This window comes from Candoia aspera, chromosome 6 (genome assembly GCF_035149785.1).
Source record: "Candoia aspera isolate rCanAsp1 chromosome 6, rCanAsp1.hap2, whole genome shotgun sequence".
Lineage (NCBI taxonomy): Eukaryota > Metazoa > Chordata > Lepidosauria > Squamata > Boidae > Candoia > Candoia aspera.
In genome coordinates this window covers 48,377,009-48,391,422 of record NC_086158.1, presented here as the reverse complement: position 1 = coordinate 48,391,422, position 14,414 = coordinate 48,377,009, and the positions used below count along the sequence as shown (strand labels likewise).

The 14,414-nt window shown below is 46.3% G+C and overlaps 1 protein-coding gene across 1 annotated transcript; it reads right to left on the bottom strand.

Annotated features, from left to right (window-relative positions):
• Positions 1-12,346: 12,346 nt before the first annotated feature.
• LBX1 (ladybird homeobox 1) lies at positions 12,347-13,934 on the bottom strand. Its single transcript, XM_063306134.1, has 2 exons — positions 13,610-13,934; positions 12,347-12,831 (listed from the first exon to the last, which is right to left on the bottom strand). The coding sequence occupies exons 1-2, from the start codon at positions 13,932-13,934 to the stop codon at positions 12,347-12,349; spliced, it is 810 nt and encodes a 269-aa protein (XP_063162204.1).
• Positions 13,935-14,414: the final 480 nt, after the last annotated feature.

Below are 14,414 nucleotides of genomic sequence, written 5' to 3'. Positions count from 1 at the left end.
ATCAATTGTCTGATTACTTTCTCTTGAAGGTTGATATATATTAGGGAACAACTCTGTGTGTGGCTTGTGCTGATGTTTCATTTTCACTTTGAGCAGCCAGAGAAAGAGGAGCTTACACTGCACAGCAGAATAATGGGCTAGATGTTATTTTATCTCTCTGTCCTTTGGTTTAAGCTTATTGTCTTTATGGACACATCCATTTTCTTTGATTGGCAAAATTATGGAGGTGATCTGCTATTGACTTCTTCCAGTCTAACCTACAACCCTGGTATTCCCTGGTAGTCTCTCATCCAAGATGTTAAGCAGGTCTGACCCTGCTTAACTTCCAAGCCTTGACAAAATCAGCCAGATGCTGCCACCACAGAGCAGTATGTTAATACCTAGATTGCTTGATCAACTGTTCTGCTCCCACAAAGGCTCTCCTCTACAGCATCCCCTCCCGTGGGAATTAAAATCACACCATTTTAATCAGACTGAGGAGAATGGGTCAGCTCTGCCAGGAACACAAACATTATCCTGTCTTGATCATGAATTTCCAAGAACATTAGGTTGATCACTTGGGAAACAAAATACTGGGCCAGATGGATCTTAGCCTTGCACACATTTGATCAGGACAAAGCTGACAGAACATTTCAGGCTTCAGAATTCAGGAGCTCAGAAATTTATTTTATTCATATATTACTACATTTGTATTCCATCTTTTCTTCTGAGTGCTCATAATGGCATACATGGTTTCCAATAGTGTCTCCTGTTGTTGTTGTTACAATTATCTTTAAAGGAATTTTAGCCAAAGATGTTATGATTGGCTTAAGGTTAAGTAGTCACCTTAAAGACTAAGTTGAAAATTGAACATGGGGCTCCCCAGTACTATTTCATCACTCAAATCATCATGATGCATTTGCCTTTTGAAAAACCCTGACATCTGACAATTGTTTCCATGGGTTCTTTTATAAACTAGAGTTTATAAAATAAAGAAAGCTGTTAAAAACTTACCCTGTTTCCAGAGCTTGTTCTGTTCCAAGATCAGGCCATTACAGATGAAGCTCCTGTCTTTGATCCTTGTGCCATCTAGAATATTATTACTTTATAACTAAATAAATATGTTTCTTAGTGTAAATGAAAAGAGATTATCAAATGTGTACAAGTCTGATGAAGTACAATGTACAAGAGTATTCTTATCAAACTAGGGCAGGTTCTACTTTTGAACAATTACTCACAATATGAAATACTCCAAAGGAGAACTGTTAATGTGTTTGGTTTATATGTATTCCAAGGTCATAGCCGAATACAGTTTATGTCAGCTTCATTCACTTTCTGATACAAATTTAAAAACATTAAAATAAAACACTTATTTTTAATTAAAAACCTTTCATTTATACTTCATAAAAATGCTAAATGATATACAGACTAGAATAGTTGCTATACCTTTCATTGAAAATGAAATGTGCAACTTACCATCTTTGAGAGAAATGCAACACACCATTTCAGTTGATGTGCTGTAAATTTTCGCTAGTACTGTCAGCAGCCAATAAAAGTGTGTAGGTTTTTAATCTCAAGTGTCCCCCAGGAAAGAGATTTTCTGAGCTAGGGGGACTACTATTCTAACTACCAATTCTGTATTTCATGTTTTTTTTTCTCAAAAGATAACTGAAATCAACCATTGTCCCCATGGATTTTCAGCATCACCTGCAATATTTGAATAAACTGATTCAACAATTAATTCAAATGAATCAAGAGAAGTTATTTCTCTAACTTCTGGTTCATCCCAAGTGTGTTCATGGAGAAAGAGCAGGTGGATAAGATCCAAAAGGTTGAGCACACTTCCATTGAAATGAACTTGCTTGATAGAGCAGTCTGCGTAAATACAGACAGAAATTACCCAAATGACCTCTGAGCTGACTTTTTCACATTGACCAGAATTGCTTAATATTAGTGATCTGAATGTCACAGTTGTAGTTAATGAAACATCCTCCATTTCCTTGTGCCTGTAAATCCCATCATATGGCTTTCGGCAGGAGATTTTTGTCAGCACGTGAGCTCTGGCTACGCAAAGATTTGCAGCTTCTCCTACATTCTGCTTTAGATGTCATCCTTCTTTTCCGAATTCAAGCAGAAGATTGAACAGAATGACCATTCAAGGTCAATTTTTGGTTGTTTCTTTCCCTTGAGGCATTCAAGCCAATGCACTGGGGAGTCAGGCCTCATTTTATCCTAACAACAACCCTGTGAGGTAGATTGGATGGAGAGAAAGTGATTTGTCCCCAAACCACCCAATAAGCTCCACGGCCAAGGGAGGTGCTGAACAGAAGTTTCCCAAGTCTCAGTCTAATCACTCCATCACACTGCCTCACTTCGGTCTCTACCTAAGGACTGCCTGGGGTGTGGGGGATGGAGATATTACAAGCCTTCCTTTAATTGATGTCAAGGAACTCAGAATTTTTCCCTTCTTTTTTCCTAGACAATCTTCTTTCTTATATCCTCCCAAGTATGGATGAAGTTCCCCATAGTCTGATAACAGACGGCTAGAGCCAGGCTTTCAACATTGCCTGTAATAATAGGGAGGGAGGTGTTTCTTCTTCAGTTGAGCTTTATTCCTGATACAAAGCCCTCAAAGGAGCAGGAGTCAAGTTTGGATCAGGAGCTGGCCAGCATCTTCAGCTGGGAAAGCATTTGTCCCCAGGAGGCTGGTGTGCCTTGAGCAGGAAAATTAACACCCAGAAATGGAGTTGCTGGTGACAGGGAAGGACCTGCAACTTCTCTTCCTTAGGTCTTTGACTCTGGTTGGAGGTACAGGATGAGGGCCAGAAATATGCAAAGCCCAGCAATGCTAGATGGGATGGGCCCTTTCCTAGGTACCAAAGGGCCACAGCGGGCTGGGAGGTGGTACAGTTTGTTTTCTCCAAATTAGCTGTCAAACAAAATCCTGAAATACGGCATTAGTATAGAATGTTGCTTGTGAAACAGAAACAGAGGCCTCCTGATTATTACATTCTTCAAGACAAGAATGGCTGCTTTCATACAAGACTTTTAACCAGTTCAGCTGCATCCATTCGGTGCAATGTAGACTAGCCTCCTCGCGGTGCAGCTCGGGCAACGTGACTTGTCACGGCTAAATAGTCTACACATCTGGCTGCTGGACCTCACAAGGATTTCCCAGCAAGAAAAAGCAGCATGAACACTGAACTGTTATGCCATACGATTAAAAAAAAAAGTTGCATCCATGCAGTATGCTCAATTAGGTCAGGTTTAATATTATTCTTTATGGATTAGTGAGTGGTTCAACCCAGAAATAGGGCTGTTTCTGTTACCACATTAACTATGTTGTGCAAACTCACCACATGCTTGCTTGTGTGTGTGAGCTTTAGGTCTTTTTAGAATCAGCCTGCCATACAGGACTGCTGCATTACAGCTTCAGTCTTAGCAAGAACGGATGATGGCAGGGCTGGAACAAAAGATCTAAAAAGCCCCAGCTTAGGAAAAGTTATCTGGGGTAAACTGTGCGGAAGAGTCTCGTCTGATGCAATGTTTTCAGTAGACCAATCACTTTGCTGTTAAGCAGAATAGCCATTTACCAGCCGATTAAAATGCTTGAGGACCTCAATGGCGAAGATAAGGACGGTAAACAAAATATGCAGGTAGCGATTATTTGCATGCTCAGATATCTCAGACTAACATCCTAGCAACAATGTTGTTATAATTGCAGGAGCAATCATTTGTTGTTTCATACAGATATGGGGAAAAGTTGCTGGGAAACTGCAAATATTCCAGTATATCAGGATTAAGTTCCTCTCCTATTTAGTAGAGTATCTTTGTATGTTTGTCTTTACTGCAAAACCAGCACAGCTGTGACTGTGACATGTTCTCACTCTTAGGCTTTCCTGGCAGAACTTTTCTTGATCCGAAAACAGGACAGGCTCTGAGGCTCTGTGGCTAGATTACTGAGAAAGCTACCTCGGGCAACTGATTTGGGGTGTCACCAAGGGGCAGCAAATCAATAAATGATTCATGCTATGCCTCTATTTTTTCAAGTATAATTCTTAGGGGATTTGAGTGTATGGGCTTTTTTGTTCACTTAGCAAAACAACTTGACCAGGCTTGGGAGCTAGGTGTTTTGATTTGGCAATGGGAAAACAAGTGTGTCTTGCATCTCAAGTAGCTATAAGCCTTGCACCTCCTTGCTTGAAAGGTGGCTTCTTCAAAATCTGAGGGAGGCACTTGAAGAGGTGTCTGTTTAGGATGGGGTGGCCAGAACTCTGCTCTTGAAAGGAAAACAGTTGAAACTGAGTAAGGAATAATTGCAAATGGAAATGCTGATATCAAGGTTATCTAAAGTGGGCAGACCTAGCTTGGAGAACTTGTGATGGTAACACTCCCTCCCTTCTCCCAAGAGATAGGAGATGTCCTGTCCCTGGGGAGGGATTACTCTGTAGTCCCTTCTTCCTGGGGAAGCACACTTATCCCTCCCTCCAAAGCATAAATCCTTGAATTCCTCAATTGATAAAGGAGCCAAGTGAAGGATTAAGGCTCAGTCTGATGCGCAAGTCCCCTTCAGAAATCAGAATCTCTATCTTAGTAATTTTTAATGTCATCAAGCCATTGCTGGGTGGGATATAATGCATACTGATGATATTGCCACAGTGATGGCTAGGTGACACTAACAAGATTTATATCTAAGCAAGCATGCATTGGATCAAAATTCTGGGTCCAAATTCATCCAAGAAACAAACATTTTAATGGAACTTACTTATGTATGCTTTTATACAGATAGGTTGCAAAGAAATTGATCATCACATACAGATAGGTATAGCCTCCAACTGAAGAAGCACACTGGCCATTCCAAACATGAAAGAGCTCAAAGCTCATCCTCTGAAAAGCAAGGTGGGTTTATTCCTGGAAGGGTATGAAAAGTAGGAGGTGGTGTGAAAAAGTTCCATTCTTGTAGAAAAACAACATGCTGGGCAGAAGTTCTGCAATGTGGTATGTTTTAGTGGAAGGGATGAAGGGATGGTCTAAAACGTTTGGAGAGCTTCAAGTTGAGGGACATTAGTAAGTAATACTGCAATATTTTAGGGGCACAGAGAGAGCATAGAAATGTATCAACCTCTACAATGAAGTGGTATAGATTACTGAACTCAGGGGAAGCTTAATCATCTGATTCTGTTGCAGGTACAAGCTGGGGTTCTTTGTACTTTGCATATGTGGAATTGACCCTGGGAAAATAACGTGTTGCTCAAAGTTGTACAATTGCTGAGTTCATCCAAATTAGCATGTCCACATTCAGTGTCCATATAAACAGTAAGTAACCTAACATGATTAGCTGGTTCATACAATATGATAAGGCAATAGTTTGGTTCTCACAATTCACTATATCATAAAACCATTTTAGGCTAGCCTAGAGCGTTGTGAGAATTTAGCTCATGTGTCTGTGACAAAAGTGGGATCTGAACCCATCTCCTGCCTCTGTCAAATCATCTACCTGGACTAAAATCACAAACTGAGCAGATCAAGGATGATTTTTACCTGCCCACTCAGCCTCTTTATTGGAGGTGCACTTACCCCATGCCTCCAAAGTACAAACCTCGAACCATCTATCAATGAAGAAGCAAAGACATGGATTAAATAGATCTGAGTAACTTGATGCCCCCTCAATTTAGCAGCCCAAATAACAGCAGCAGGCATGTCAAAGATCTACATCTCAAAAAATAATACCCTTGATGTATGGAAACAGATGTAAAAGGTTAGGTCGCAGAATCTGTGCATCTGTTTACAGGCATCAGCTAATAGAGTAGTAGTCAGGATTATATAACCATCCAAAGGAAGTGTCTAATATTAGCCATTAGGTCTAGTTTGAAATTGCAGGCTGTATGGGTATGCTTCGTCGCATGTTAAGTAGGATTTAGATTTCCATCTCCTATGGTGGGTGCCTCCTGCAGAAGCTTTTTCCTCATGGGCTGAGGGAGGCACAGTCTGTTCTGAGGCTGGTGGAAATATTGCATTAAATGTGGGGAGTGCTGTCAGTCTTTGAAACATCCTTGTGCATGTGGCATGGGTGGATGTAGTGATGGGCATCTTCTGCTGGATGTCCTTTAGTGAACTAGCTGATGTTGTTTGGCAACACTGTTTTACACTGTGTGCCTGCCGGGGCAGTTATAACTAGTTGGCTGTATCCCAGCTGAGTCTGCCATATGCACATGTGTTGTATTTATGGGTATCTGTTCATTCATTTACACTACTTTATATGGCACATGTACATATATGGGATTGAGCAGCACAATCCCATATCATTTCATTCAGATGTATTCAGTTGGAGTTATTCTCAAGTAGTCCTGTATAGCATTTCAACCATGCATATTCATTTGCAAGGAAATTCGGAGTAAGGAGGAGGTAAAAATGTGTCTAAGGTCTCTGTTTTGGGTCACACACTCACACCAACCTACTTGCCTGGGATCTACATTTATAAAACTATACTGTTAGAATTTTTCCTACAGATCCAGTTCTCTGCATGTAAATTAAGGGTTGTGTCTTTTAGATAGGTTTTGTGTGCATGTGTGCAGCTATACACACTGATGCCAGGAGAAAAGGGTGGGTGGGGGGAGAGCGAGATGAGACTTCAATCCCAGAATCCGAATGAGGGAAAGGTGGGGGGGGGGAGAGAACCTTCCCTTTCAACAGGGACTCATGCATCAAACTTCAATTTTCCGGACGATTGAATTAGTGATTTTTTTTCCTCCCGAACTAAAATACACTTAAGTCTTTGGGATTAATTACCACGTTCTGGTCTCTCAGACGGTAGTATTAGTTATCGTTGCCACGTCTGACATCAACCCTGACACCTCATAAAATAAGGAACTGAATTTCACTGACTCAACCGTCTCCCTCAACCCAGCTGGGGAAGGGAAGGGGAAGGGTGGGGAGTGCCTGCCGTTACCTGTGGGAGCCCAATGGGACTAGAAGCCACAAAGACAAGACTTCCTGGTAGCGGGAGTGGGGCATTTCGGACCTTCTCTTGCCCCCCAAGTGGTAAGTGGGGGTATCTCAGAATAACCCCAAGTTAAGGGAGGGAAGACACAGACGGAAGCGGGGCGCGTGATGCCTTTCTCCTAAAGGAAAGATGAGGGGACTGCGTCAGGATTGGATCCAGTCAGCAAAACACACCAGAGCATTCCGACAAGCCATTTTCGCGCGGGTACACGCCCCCTCAGGCACCTACTCGGCTGAAAAATCTGGGGATTCAACGGGAGAGACGAGAAGCGCAGATGGATCCGGGGGTTCCAATGAAAGGGAGAGTGGGGACCCTGGCACAGACGGCCTTCATTGGGCCCTCTTTGAGCGCGTCAGCGGGGCTGAATGGGCACCCATCGGCGGCAAAGCAGGGGCGCAGTCCCGGAGGCAGCCCGCAGGAGCGCATCGGCTGGTGGAGAACAACGCCCAGCGCAGATTTCGTGGGCTAAACACGCGCTCCCAACACGGAATCGGAAGCTAATCTAGCGCGTCGTACAAGAGCCAATGACCCCCCGCGCGACCGCCGCCGCCGCTTCGCCGAGCGCAGAGACTCGAGGGGGAACCGGCGATGCCAGATGACGCGCCAAACGCGCCTCCCTCCCTGCTCCTCCCAGCGAGCCGGCTCAGAGCAGGATTAGGCTCTCCGCAGGAGGAGATCAGGGGGCGAAGGAAAGGGGGGCGGCAGGGCAGCGGCTAGAAGACGAGGCACCGCTCACGACAGGGATCTTGCAACTTCGGGGAAATTAGTCCGGGGCCCGTGGCTGCGGAAAGGAATCCTAGACTCCCTTGCTCCCGAGGAGGAAGAGAACGGAGATCCCAGTACAGTAGTGCTAGTGCTTCTCTGAATTCCTTTTGTAAAGGATAGTTATTTGTTAGTTCTTTGCTTTTCGTGCGAAGGACAGCAGTTCCTGGGCAGGCTACACCGGGTCAGCTGCAAAGCTCTGGTCCTAAACACCCATAAGGTAACCAAGACCTCTTAGATCCTGGCGCGAAAGGGGCTCTTGCTCCGTTTCTTCCGGGGCTTCACTGGCCCGTGGTGCCCTTTTACTGGATCCTCTCCAGTGGAGTTCGGTGGAATTTTTCTATGCCTAAGTGCTCTTCAGGTCGCACGTTCACAGACTTCACGACTGATCACCTCGCCTCCCGTTAGTGGGGATCTTGCTCGTCCCGGCTCGCCAGAGGTAGTTAAATTCACACTAGAAAGAAAAGTGAGCGGGCGAGGTGCCTCCTTCATCAAGTTCCCTCTTCTCTCAAAGGCAGAAAACTCGTCCTCCCTGAGACCTGGCCGCTTTTTGTCAGGGGCATCATCTGGTTGGGTTTCCAAAGCGCCCAGCGCCCCTCCCCGTCGCCCCTCTTTTGGCAGGAGATGAAAGCCTCTCTTGCTCGAGGCTTTGTGTCGAGTAGTGATTTCATTAAATATCCACTCAACTTTGGCACGCCTTAATATCAAGGTGTCTTTTGTTGGCCTGAACTTCCCCTTTTCACAAATCTCCGCCAGTCACCTTCGAGCTGGGGTAACAGGAGAGCGATGCAATATACCCTGATATACCGAAATATCTTCTCCCCCCTCCCTTCCCTTTCCCCGTCTCCTTGTAATTTTCCCGGTTTGGTTAGTTGGCCTGGGCCAGCTGCGAAAAGAGGAGGCAAGGCGAAGAGGGCTCTTCCGAATCCAGGTGAGGAACCGGCCGAAGACGGAGCCGCGTCCAGGCCCTTCGAACGGGCTGATAGGAAAGCAAACAAACGGAAGGCGGCGTGTAACTCCCCTTCCTCCTCTTCCTCTCTAGAAGGACGGGAACTCTCCTTGTCTAGGCGGATGTGCTCTGACCATCTCGCGCTCTCTCTGGTGGAAGATCAAACGAAAGAAGGCAAGCGTGGACGGGCACCCACGAATGAACCGGGAAGCCCCCGGGAATGCAAAAGGACTTCCTGGTATCGGCTTTCTGGAGACAACCGGGCATCTCAGGATCGGGTCTCTGACTCTCCCTGAGACCTGCCTGACAGCAGCGCAAGCAATCTGCAGGGGCAAGCCTAGCCGTTGCCCGGCCGGAGGAACGCGTTGCTGTAAACCCGAGCAAAACTCTGCTTGTAGCCACGTGTGGCAAACTTGTGTGAGGCTTCTGACTCCATCCATCTCTCCTGTTTGTACCCTGGAGTCAATAGCTCCAAATGAACTCCGGTTCTCCCCACACCCACTCTTTTCTTTTCTTTTCTTTCTCAAAACAAACCACATTTCTTGCTTCCGTTGAATTGTAGCATTTTTGCAGCCTCATTAAATCCATTCGAGGACAAAAGAAGAAAAGCTGGAAGGGGGAGAGAGGGAGAGAAAGAGAAAGAAAGAGAATCTGGAGGGGGAGGGGAGGGGAAGAACAGATAAAGAAAACAAATAAAGCCCTTTAACTAGATCTTCACATAAATGTCACAGTTTCTCAGCCTTTACGATTTGCCTGCTTAGCATAAAAACACTTAAGGACAAGATTGAAGGCTTTGCGTGGTATCTGGACAGAAGTCAAACAAATCCCTGGCAAACAGACCCACTCCTCCCTGCAGAAGCAAAGTGGGGAGGGGGCGAGAAAGACAAGTGTTGTCCCAAATAAGCCAAAGAAAGTGCCTTTCATTGTAATTCATAGACTTGTTCCAAATGCCAAGAGAGAAAGGAGAAGAATGGAAGCGCCCTTCGAAAGGCACAGATGCCCCAGTGCGGGGGGGCGGCGGGGGTGGGGGGCAGAGAGAACGAGAGCTCCACTCCTATTATTGCGGAGTTAAACAGTGGAAGGGAGGGTTAACCTAATCCATCAAATTGTCTGGAAATGGTGAGGAAAATTCAAAAACCATATGGTCTCCAAGCGGTTTGGTCCTTTCCACGACGGAGGCACACGCTTCTTTCAGCACGGCGAGCCGCAGGAGGCAGCGCAGGCCCCATTGTCGCTTGTCACTTCACAGAAGAGGCCTCATTTGTCCCCAGTTTTCATGCTTTACGCTAAAAATTACAACGCCATCCATTTCCAAAGGGGAGAAAGATTGATTTCGCCTGAGAGAAACCGCTCCCCCAAGCCCTCCCCCGAAGACACGCACACGAAACTCGCGGTGCCCCCCTTAGTTGGAACCCCCAGTTCTTCCTCTCTGCCCCCCTTCGCTTGGCCGCGGGGTCCGCCAGGTTTGCGTTTCTCACATAAATTTCACCAAGAATGGGGAAACACGCGTTGGAGGGTTAAAAAGACAGGACGAGCTGTTACTGGGAGGCAAGAGAGGTGCATTTGGAAGAATAAAAAGGAAGGGGTGGAAATCAAAGACCTCTTGGCCCGAAAGCGATAATCAAGATTTACCTGAAGGTTTTCCACCCCACCCCCCGCTTTTTGGCAGTTAGGTGGGGTGGGGAATCATGATTTTCAGTGTGTATTCGGTCAGTCTCTTCCTCACTCCCCTTACAAAAGCAAGCGATTTAACTTTTTTCTTTTTTAAAAATCCATATCAATAGTGCATGATTTAGAAATAGAGAACTTTGTATTTTAAAAATTCCTTGTTAGAAACGAATCCAGAGATGAAAGTGGAATATATCGAAGAAATGTGATGATTGTGCATACAAACACAGAGAAATCTGTTTCATAAATATAGCTTCTATAATGTTATGTTTTAAAATAAAGATGTGTGTAAATTTTTATTGTAAACCGCCCAGAGTCCCCCATTGGGGAAGATGGGTGGTGATATAAATTTAAATAATTAAGAAATAAATAAATGTGTGCAAATATATGAAACAGGCACACGGATCCTGTTTCAAAATCTCATCATTTTGTTCCCACAGAAGTTCCACCATTTGATAACACACACAGTAACGCACCTTAAGGTATTATTTCTTTAGGATGTAACGCACTTCCCCACAAATATACTTTTGTCTCTTGACCGATTATGGTTGGTTTGAAGTGCATGATCCTTGGTGATAATTATTCAGCTCAAAAAGGCAGCTAACTTGTTATATCTTTCTGTAGCTAAAAAGAAGCTCCACTATTCTTAAAACGTTTAAGGAATTAAATTTTAATCCAAACCATCGGCCTTTCTAAGGACTTTAATTATCAAAGAAAGCCTTAAAAATGCATATATTAAAATTTTAAAGGTTTTATTGTTTAGGAAAAATCTCATCTGTACAACTTTAAGAGACAGCAACATTGTCTCTGTGGTAACTTAAATAAGCAGGCCTTTAAAACCGTTTTTTTTACAAATCAAAGAAAAAAAATATACATTTGTATTTATAGTGCTAAAATCCTCATCTGTTGATGGTAGGATCTGTTATTTATTATTTATATTATTATTAGCAGTCATATTAGTCTTACTATTTTTCTAGCATGCAAACAATTCTAAAAAAAGAGTAAAAAATAAGTAGGTTCTTTTCTGAAACCACCTTCATATAAAAATGCAAAAGGTAGCCTTTCTTTTTCTTAAATAAAAGCACAACAATAGCAGTAAATGGTAAAAATAGTTTTTAATTGATAAAATGAGGCAGAAATCTCATTTGAGACCAAATCCTAGGTGCTGGGGGGAGGGGGCTGAGGAAAAAAAAGTATATATTTCAAACTTCCATAGAGGCCATACCCTCGTAATATTTCAGAAAAATAGGAACAATTAATAAAGGCAAAATAAACCAAATTAAATAAATTAAATAAAGATCGTGCATATAGGAAACATGCAAGAAAAAGGAATCAACTGCTAGCCAGAGTCCAACTAAAATCTCACATGAAGTGATTTTTTTAAAAAAGCAAAATAACTGCCTAACAATGCATCGAAGTAGTGGTATTTATTCCAAGATTATGAGTTCTCTTATAAACAACAACAAAAAATGTATATCATTAATTAAAAAAAACCCTAAAAAAGTAAGTATCCAATAGATATGCTTAAATATATTTATACAGAAGTTACCCATAATTGCACAGTTCCAAAAATGATAGCTACCTGCTTAGGCAGCTGTTGGGATACTGATTCATACTCTCGTCGTAGTTGTCGTCTTCGTAATCGTTGTCATGGTCACAAGTGTGATTATTTTATATTGCTTATTGCTTTTGTTGGAGGGGGAAACAACTGAGTTGTCAGGGAAGGGAGTTCCAATCCCCACTAAAGTCCGGCGGGCTTCCCCCTCCCCCGGGCTGCTGAGGAAGAAGCGTAGAGGGGGGCAGTTCTCCCCTTGCCAAGAGGTGGAGGGGGGATGCAGAGGGGGAAGAGGAAATGTGTGGCCAATTTCTCTGCTTGTTTTTGTTTGCGGGGCAAAGAAGGGCTGGGGGAGGAGGAGGAGGAAGAGGAGGAGGAGGAGGAGGAGGAGGAGGAGGAGGACCACCACCACCATCACCACTGCCACCATTCAGTCATCAACGTCAATTTCCACGTCTTCATCCTCCGAACAGTCCTTGCTGCTGCCCGGCTGGTCCGTGAGAGGAGAGGCCGGAGAGAGCTGGAGGGGGCCGCTGCCTTCCAGTCCATGTTTGGGATGGGTGGGAGAAAGGGAGCGGGACTTCGCTCTCCCTTCAGGGGTCGTCTCCAGCTCGGCAATGGCTACAAGATCCATCTGGCCGTTGGGTCCCAGTTTCTTGGCAGACTCCACGTCTGCTTTCATCTCTTCCAGGTCCCGCTTGAGTTTGGCCCTGCGATTCTGAAACCACGTTATCACTTGGGCATTGGTCAAACCCAACTGCTGGGCTATCTGGTCCCGGTCAGCGGGGGACAAGTATTTCTGGTACAAAAAGCGCTTCTCCAGCTCGTAGATTTGGTGGTTTGTAAAGGCTGTTCTAGACTTCCTCCTTTTCTTGGGGGTCTGCCTCTGGCCAAATATAGTCATCCCATCCCTTCCTGCAAACGGGCAGAAGAAGGCTTTTCAGTCCCTCGCGCAAACGAGTCCGCAGGCACAGAACACGCGCGCCCGCCCGCAGCCCACCTCGCCGGCTTCCTTTCCCGGGCCTGGGGCCGAGAGGCCTGGGGCGGGGGACAAGCCCGGCGCCCCCAAGAGCCACAGGGCCCTAACGGAGCCCTCGAGACACCCATCCCGGCCTCTCCCCTGCCTCACTGTCCCAGAAAGGATCCGAAAGCCGTGCTGCGGCGCGCAGGCCAGGTCGGGCTCAGCCGACTCTTCTTCCTGGCCAGAGGGAGAGGAGGCCCGAGCTTTCCCAGGCACCGGTCTCCTGGCCACCGAGGGTGCAAGGCGTTAGGACCACTATGGATATATTGGGGGTGGGGGGCGGAAATCGAATGGGTGCTCCAGAGTCGCCCAGATTTCACGCGTGGGTTGCTTAATCCAGCACGGTCTAAATGGGGAGGGAGAGAGAAGGGAAGGTGTTGGTGGTCGGGTGCTCAACTGTTTGTAGAACCTCCCAACATTCCTCTAAAAGGGTCCGACCTGGAGGCTTGGCCAGGTGGACCTGCCCCTTCTTTGAGGGCCCCCTCGTTGGTTCGTTTCCAAGAAGCCGCTCTCCCTGGCTCCTCATTTCTCGAGCCGACTGACGAGGGAAGTTCTCAGCGGACGCTCTCCAACAAACGCAATCTCGACAACTCCCGATTCTACCCTCACCTCATTACCACCTAGAAGGAGGGAGGCCGGCCAGCCGGCCGGCCAGCCGGTGGCGGATCTTACCTTCTGCCGCTTGCAGAACGCTGACTTCCAGTCCCTTGAAGGTCTTGCTGGCCAGCTCCTCGAGGGCGCAGAGAGGCGAGGTTTGCGAGAGCAGCGCCCGGCTGGAAAGGGGCAGGGCAGCCGGGGGGTGCTTCTCCGCGGCGGAGAGCAGGTGGGCAGTCCCGCAGATGGTGTAGCTTCTCCTCACCGACGGCTTGTTGAGGATGTCCTCGATGCTGAAGGGCGTCAGGGGCTTGTTGGAGTTGGCCGGAGGGGGCAAGTGGTCCAGAGGGCTTCTCCGGCGCTCCTCCGCCGAGGCTGCTTTGCCCTCGTCTTTGGAAGTCATGCTTGGCGGGTGTTTGGGATTCCTCTCCTTCCCCACCGAGGCACCCCCTTTCACTTCCTCGCTCCTCTCAGCCTGGTGTGACACCCCCTCCGCTCTTTTCTGCAATCGCCAACGCGGAAAACCGAAGAGGAAGCGGGGAGGGGGGCGCCGAAAGAAAGAAAAGGCAAAACAAAACGGACCCCAACCCAACCCAACCCAAACCACGGCCACGCTACCCTAATGCAGGGCTGCTGGCCATGGGACGGGAGAATGGGGGCGGCGGGGTAAAGAGGGGCCGAGGAGCCCTTCCTGGACGGCCAAGGGTCTGCAGTCCTGCCCGGGGAAAAGGTGGCCAAGGCGCTTCTGTCCCACTTTATTCTCTAGCTGGCTCTGCTCTTCGCAGCTGCTGTTTTAGGAGACACCCCCTCCCCAGTAGTTCCAGATGCCCCCTTCCCTCTCTCTCTCTCTCTCTCTCTCTTCCTCAGCAAGGGGGGGGGGTCT

Coding starts and splice junctions, on each gene's coding strand:
- LBX1 (XM_063306134.1), bottom strand. CDS start 13,934: ATGACTTCCAAAGACGAGGGCAAAGCAGCCTCGGCGGAGGAGCGCCGG. Junction 12,832..13,609: donor CGTTCTGCAAGCGGCAGAAG/GTAAGATCCGCC, acceptor GCCCGTTTGCAG/GAAGGGATGGGATGACTATA.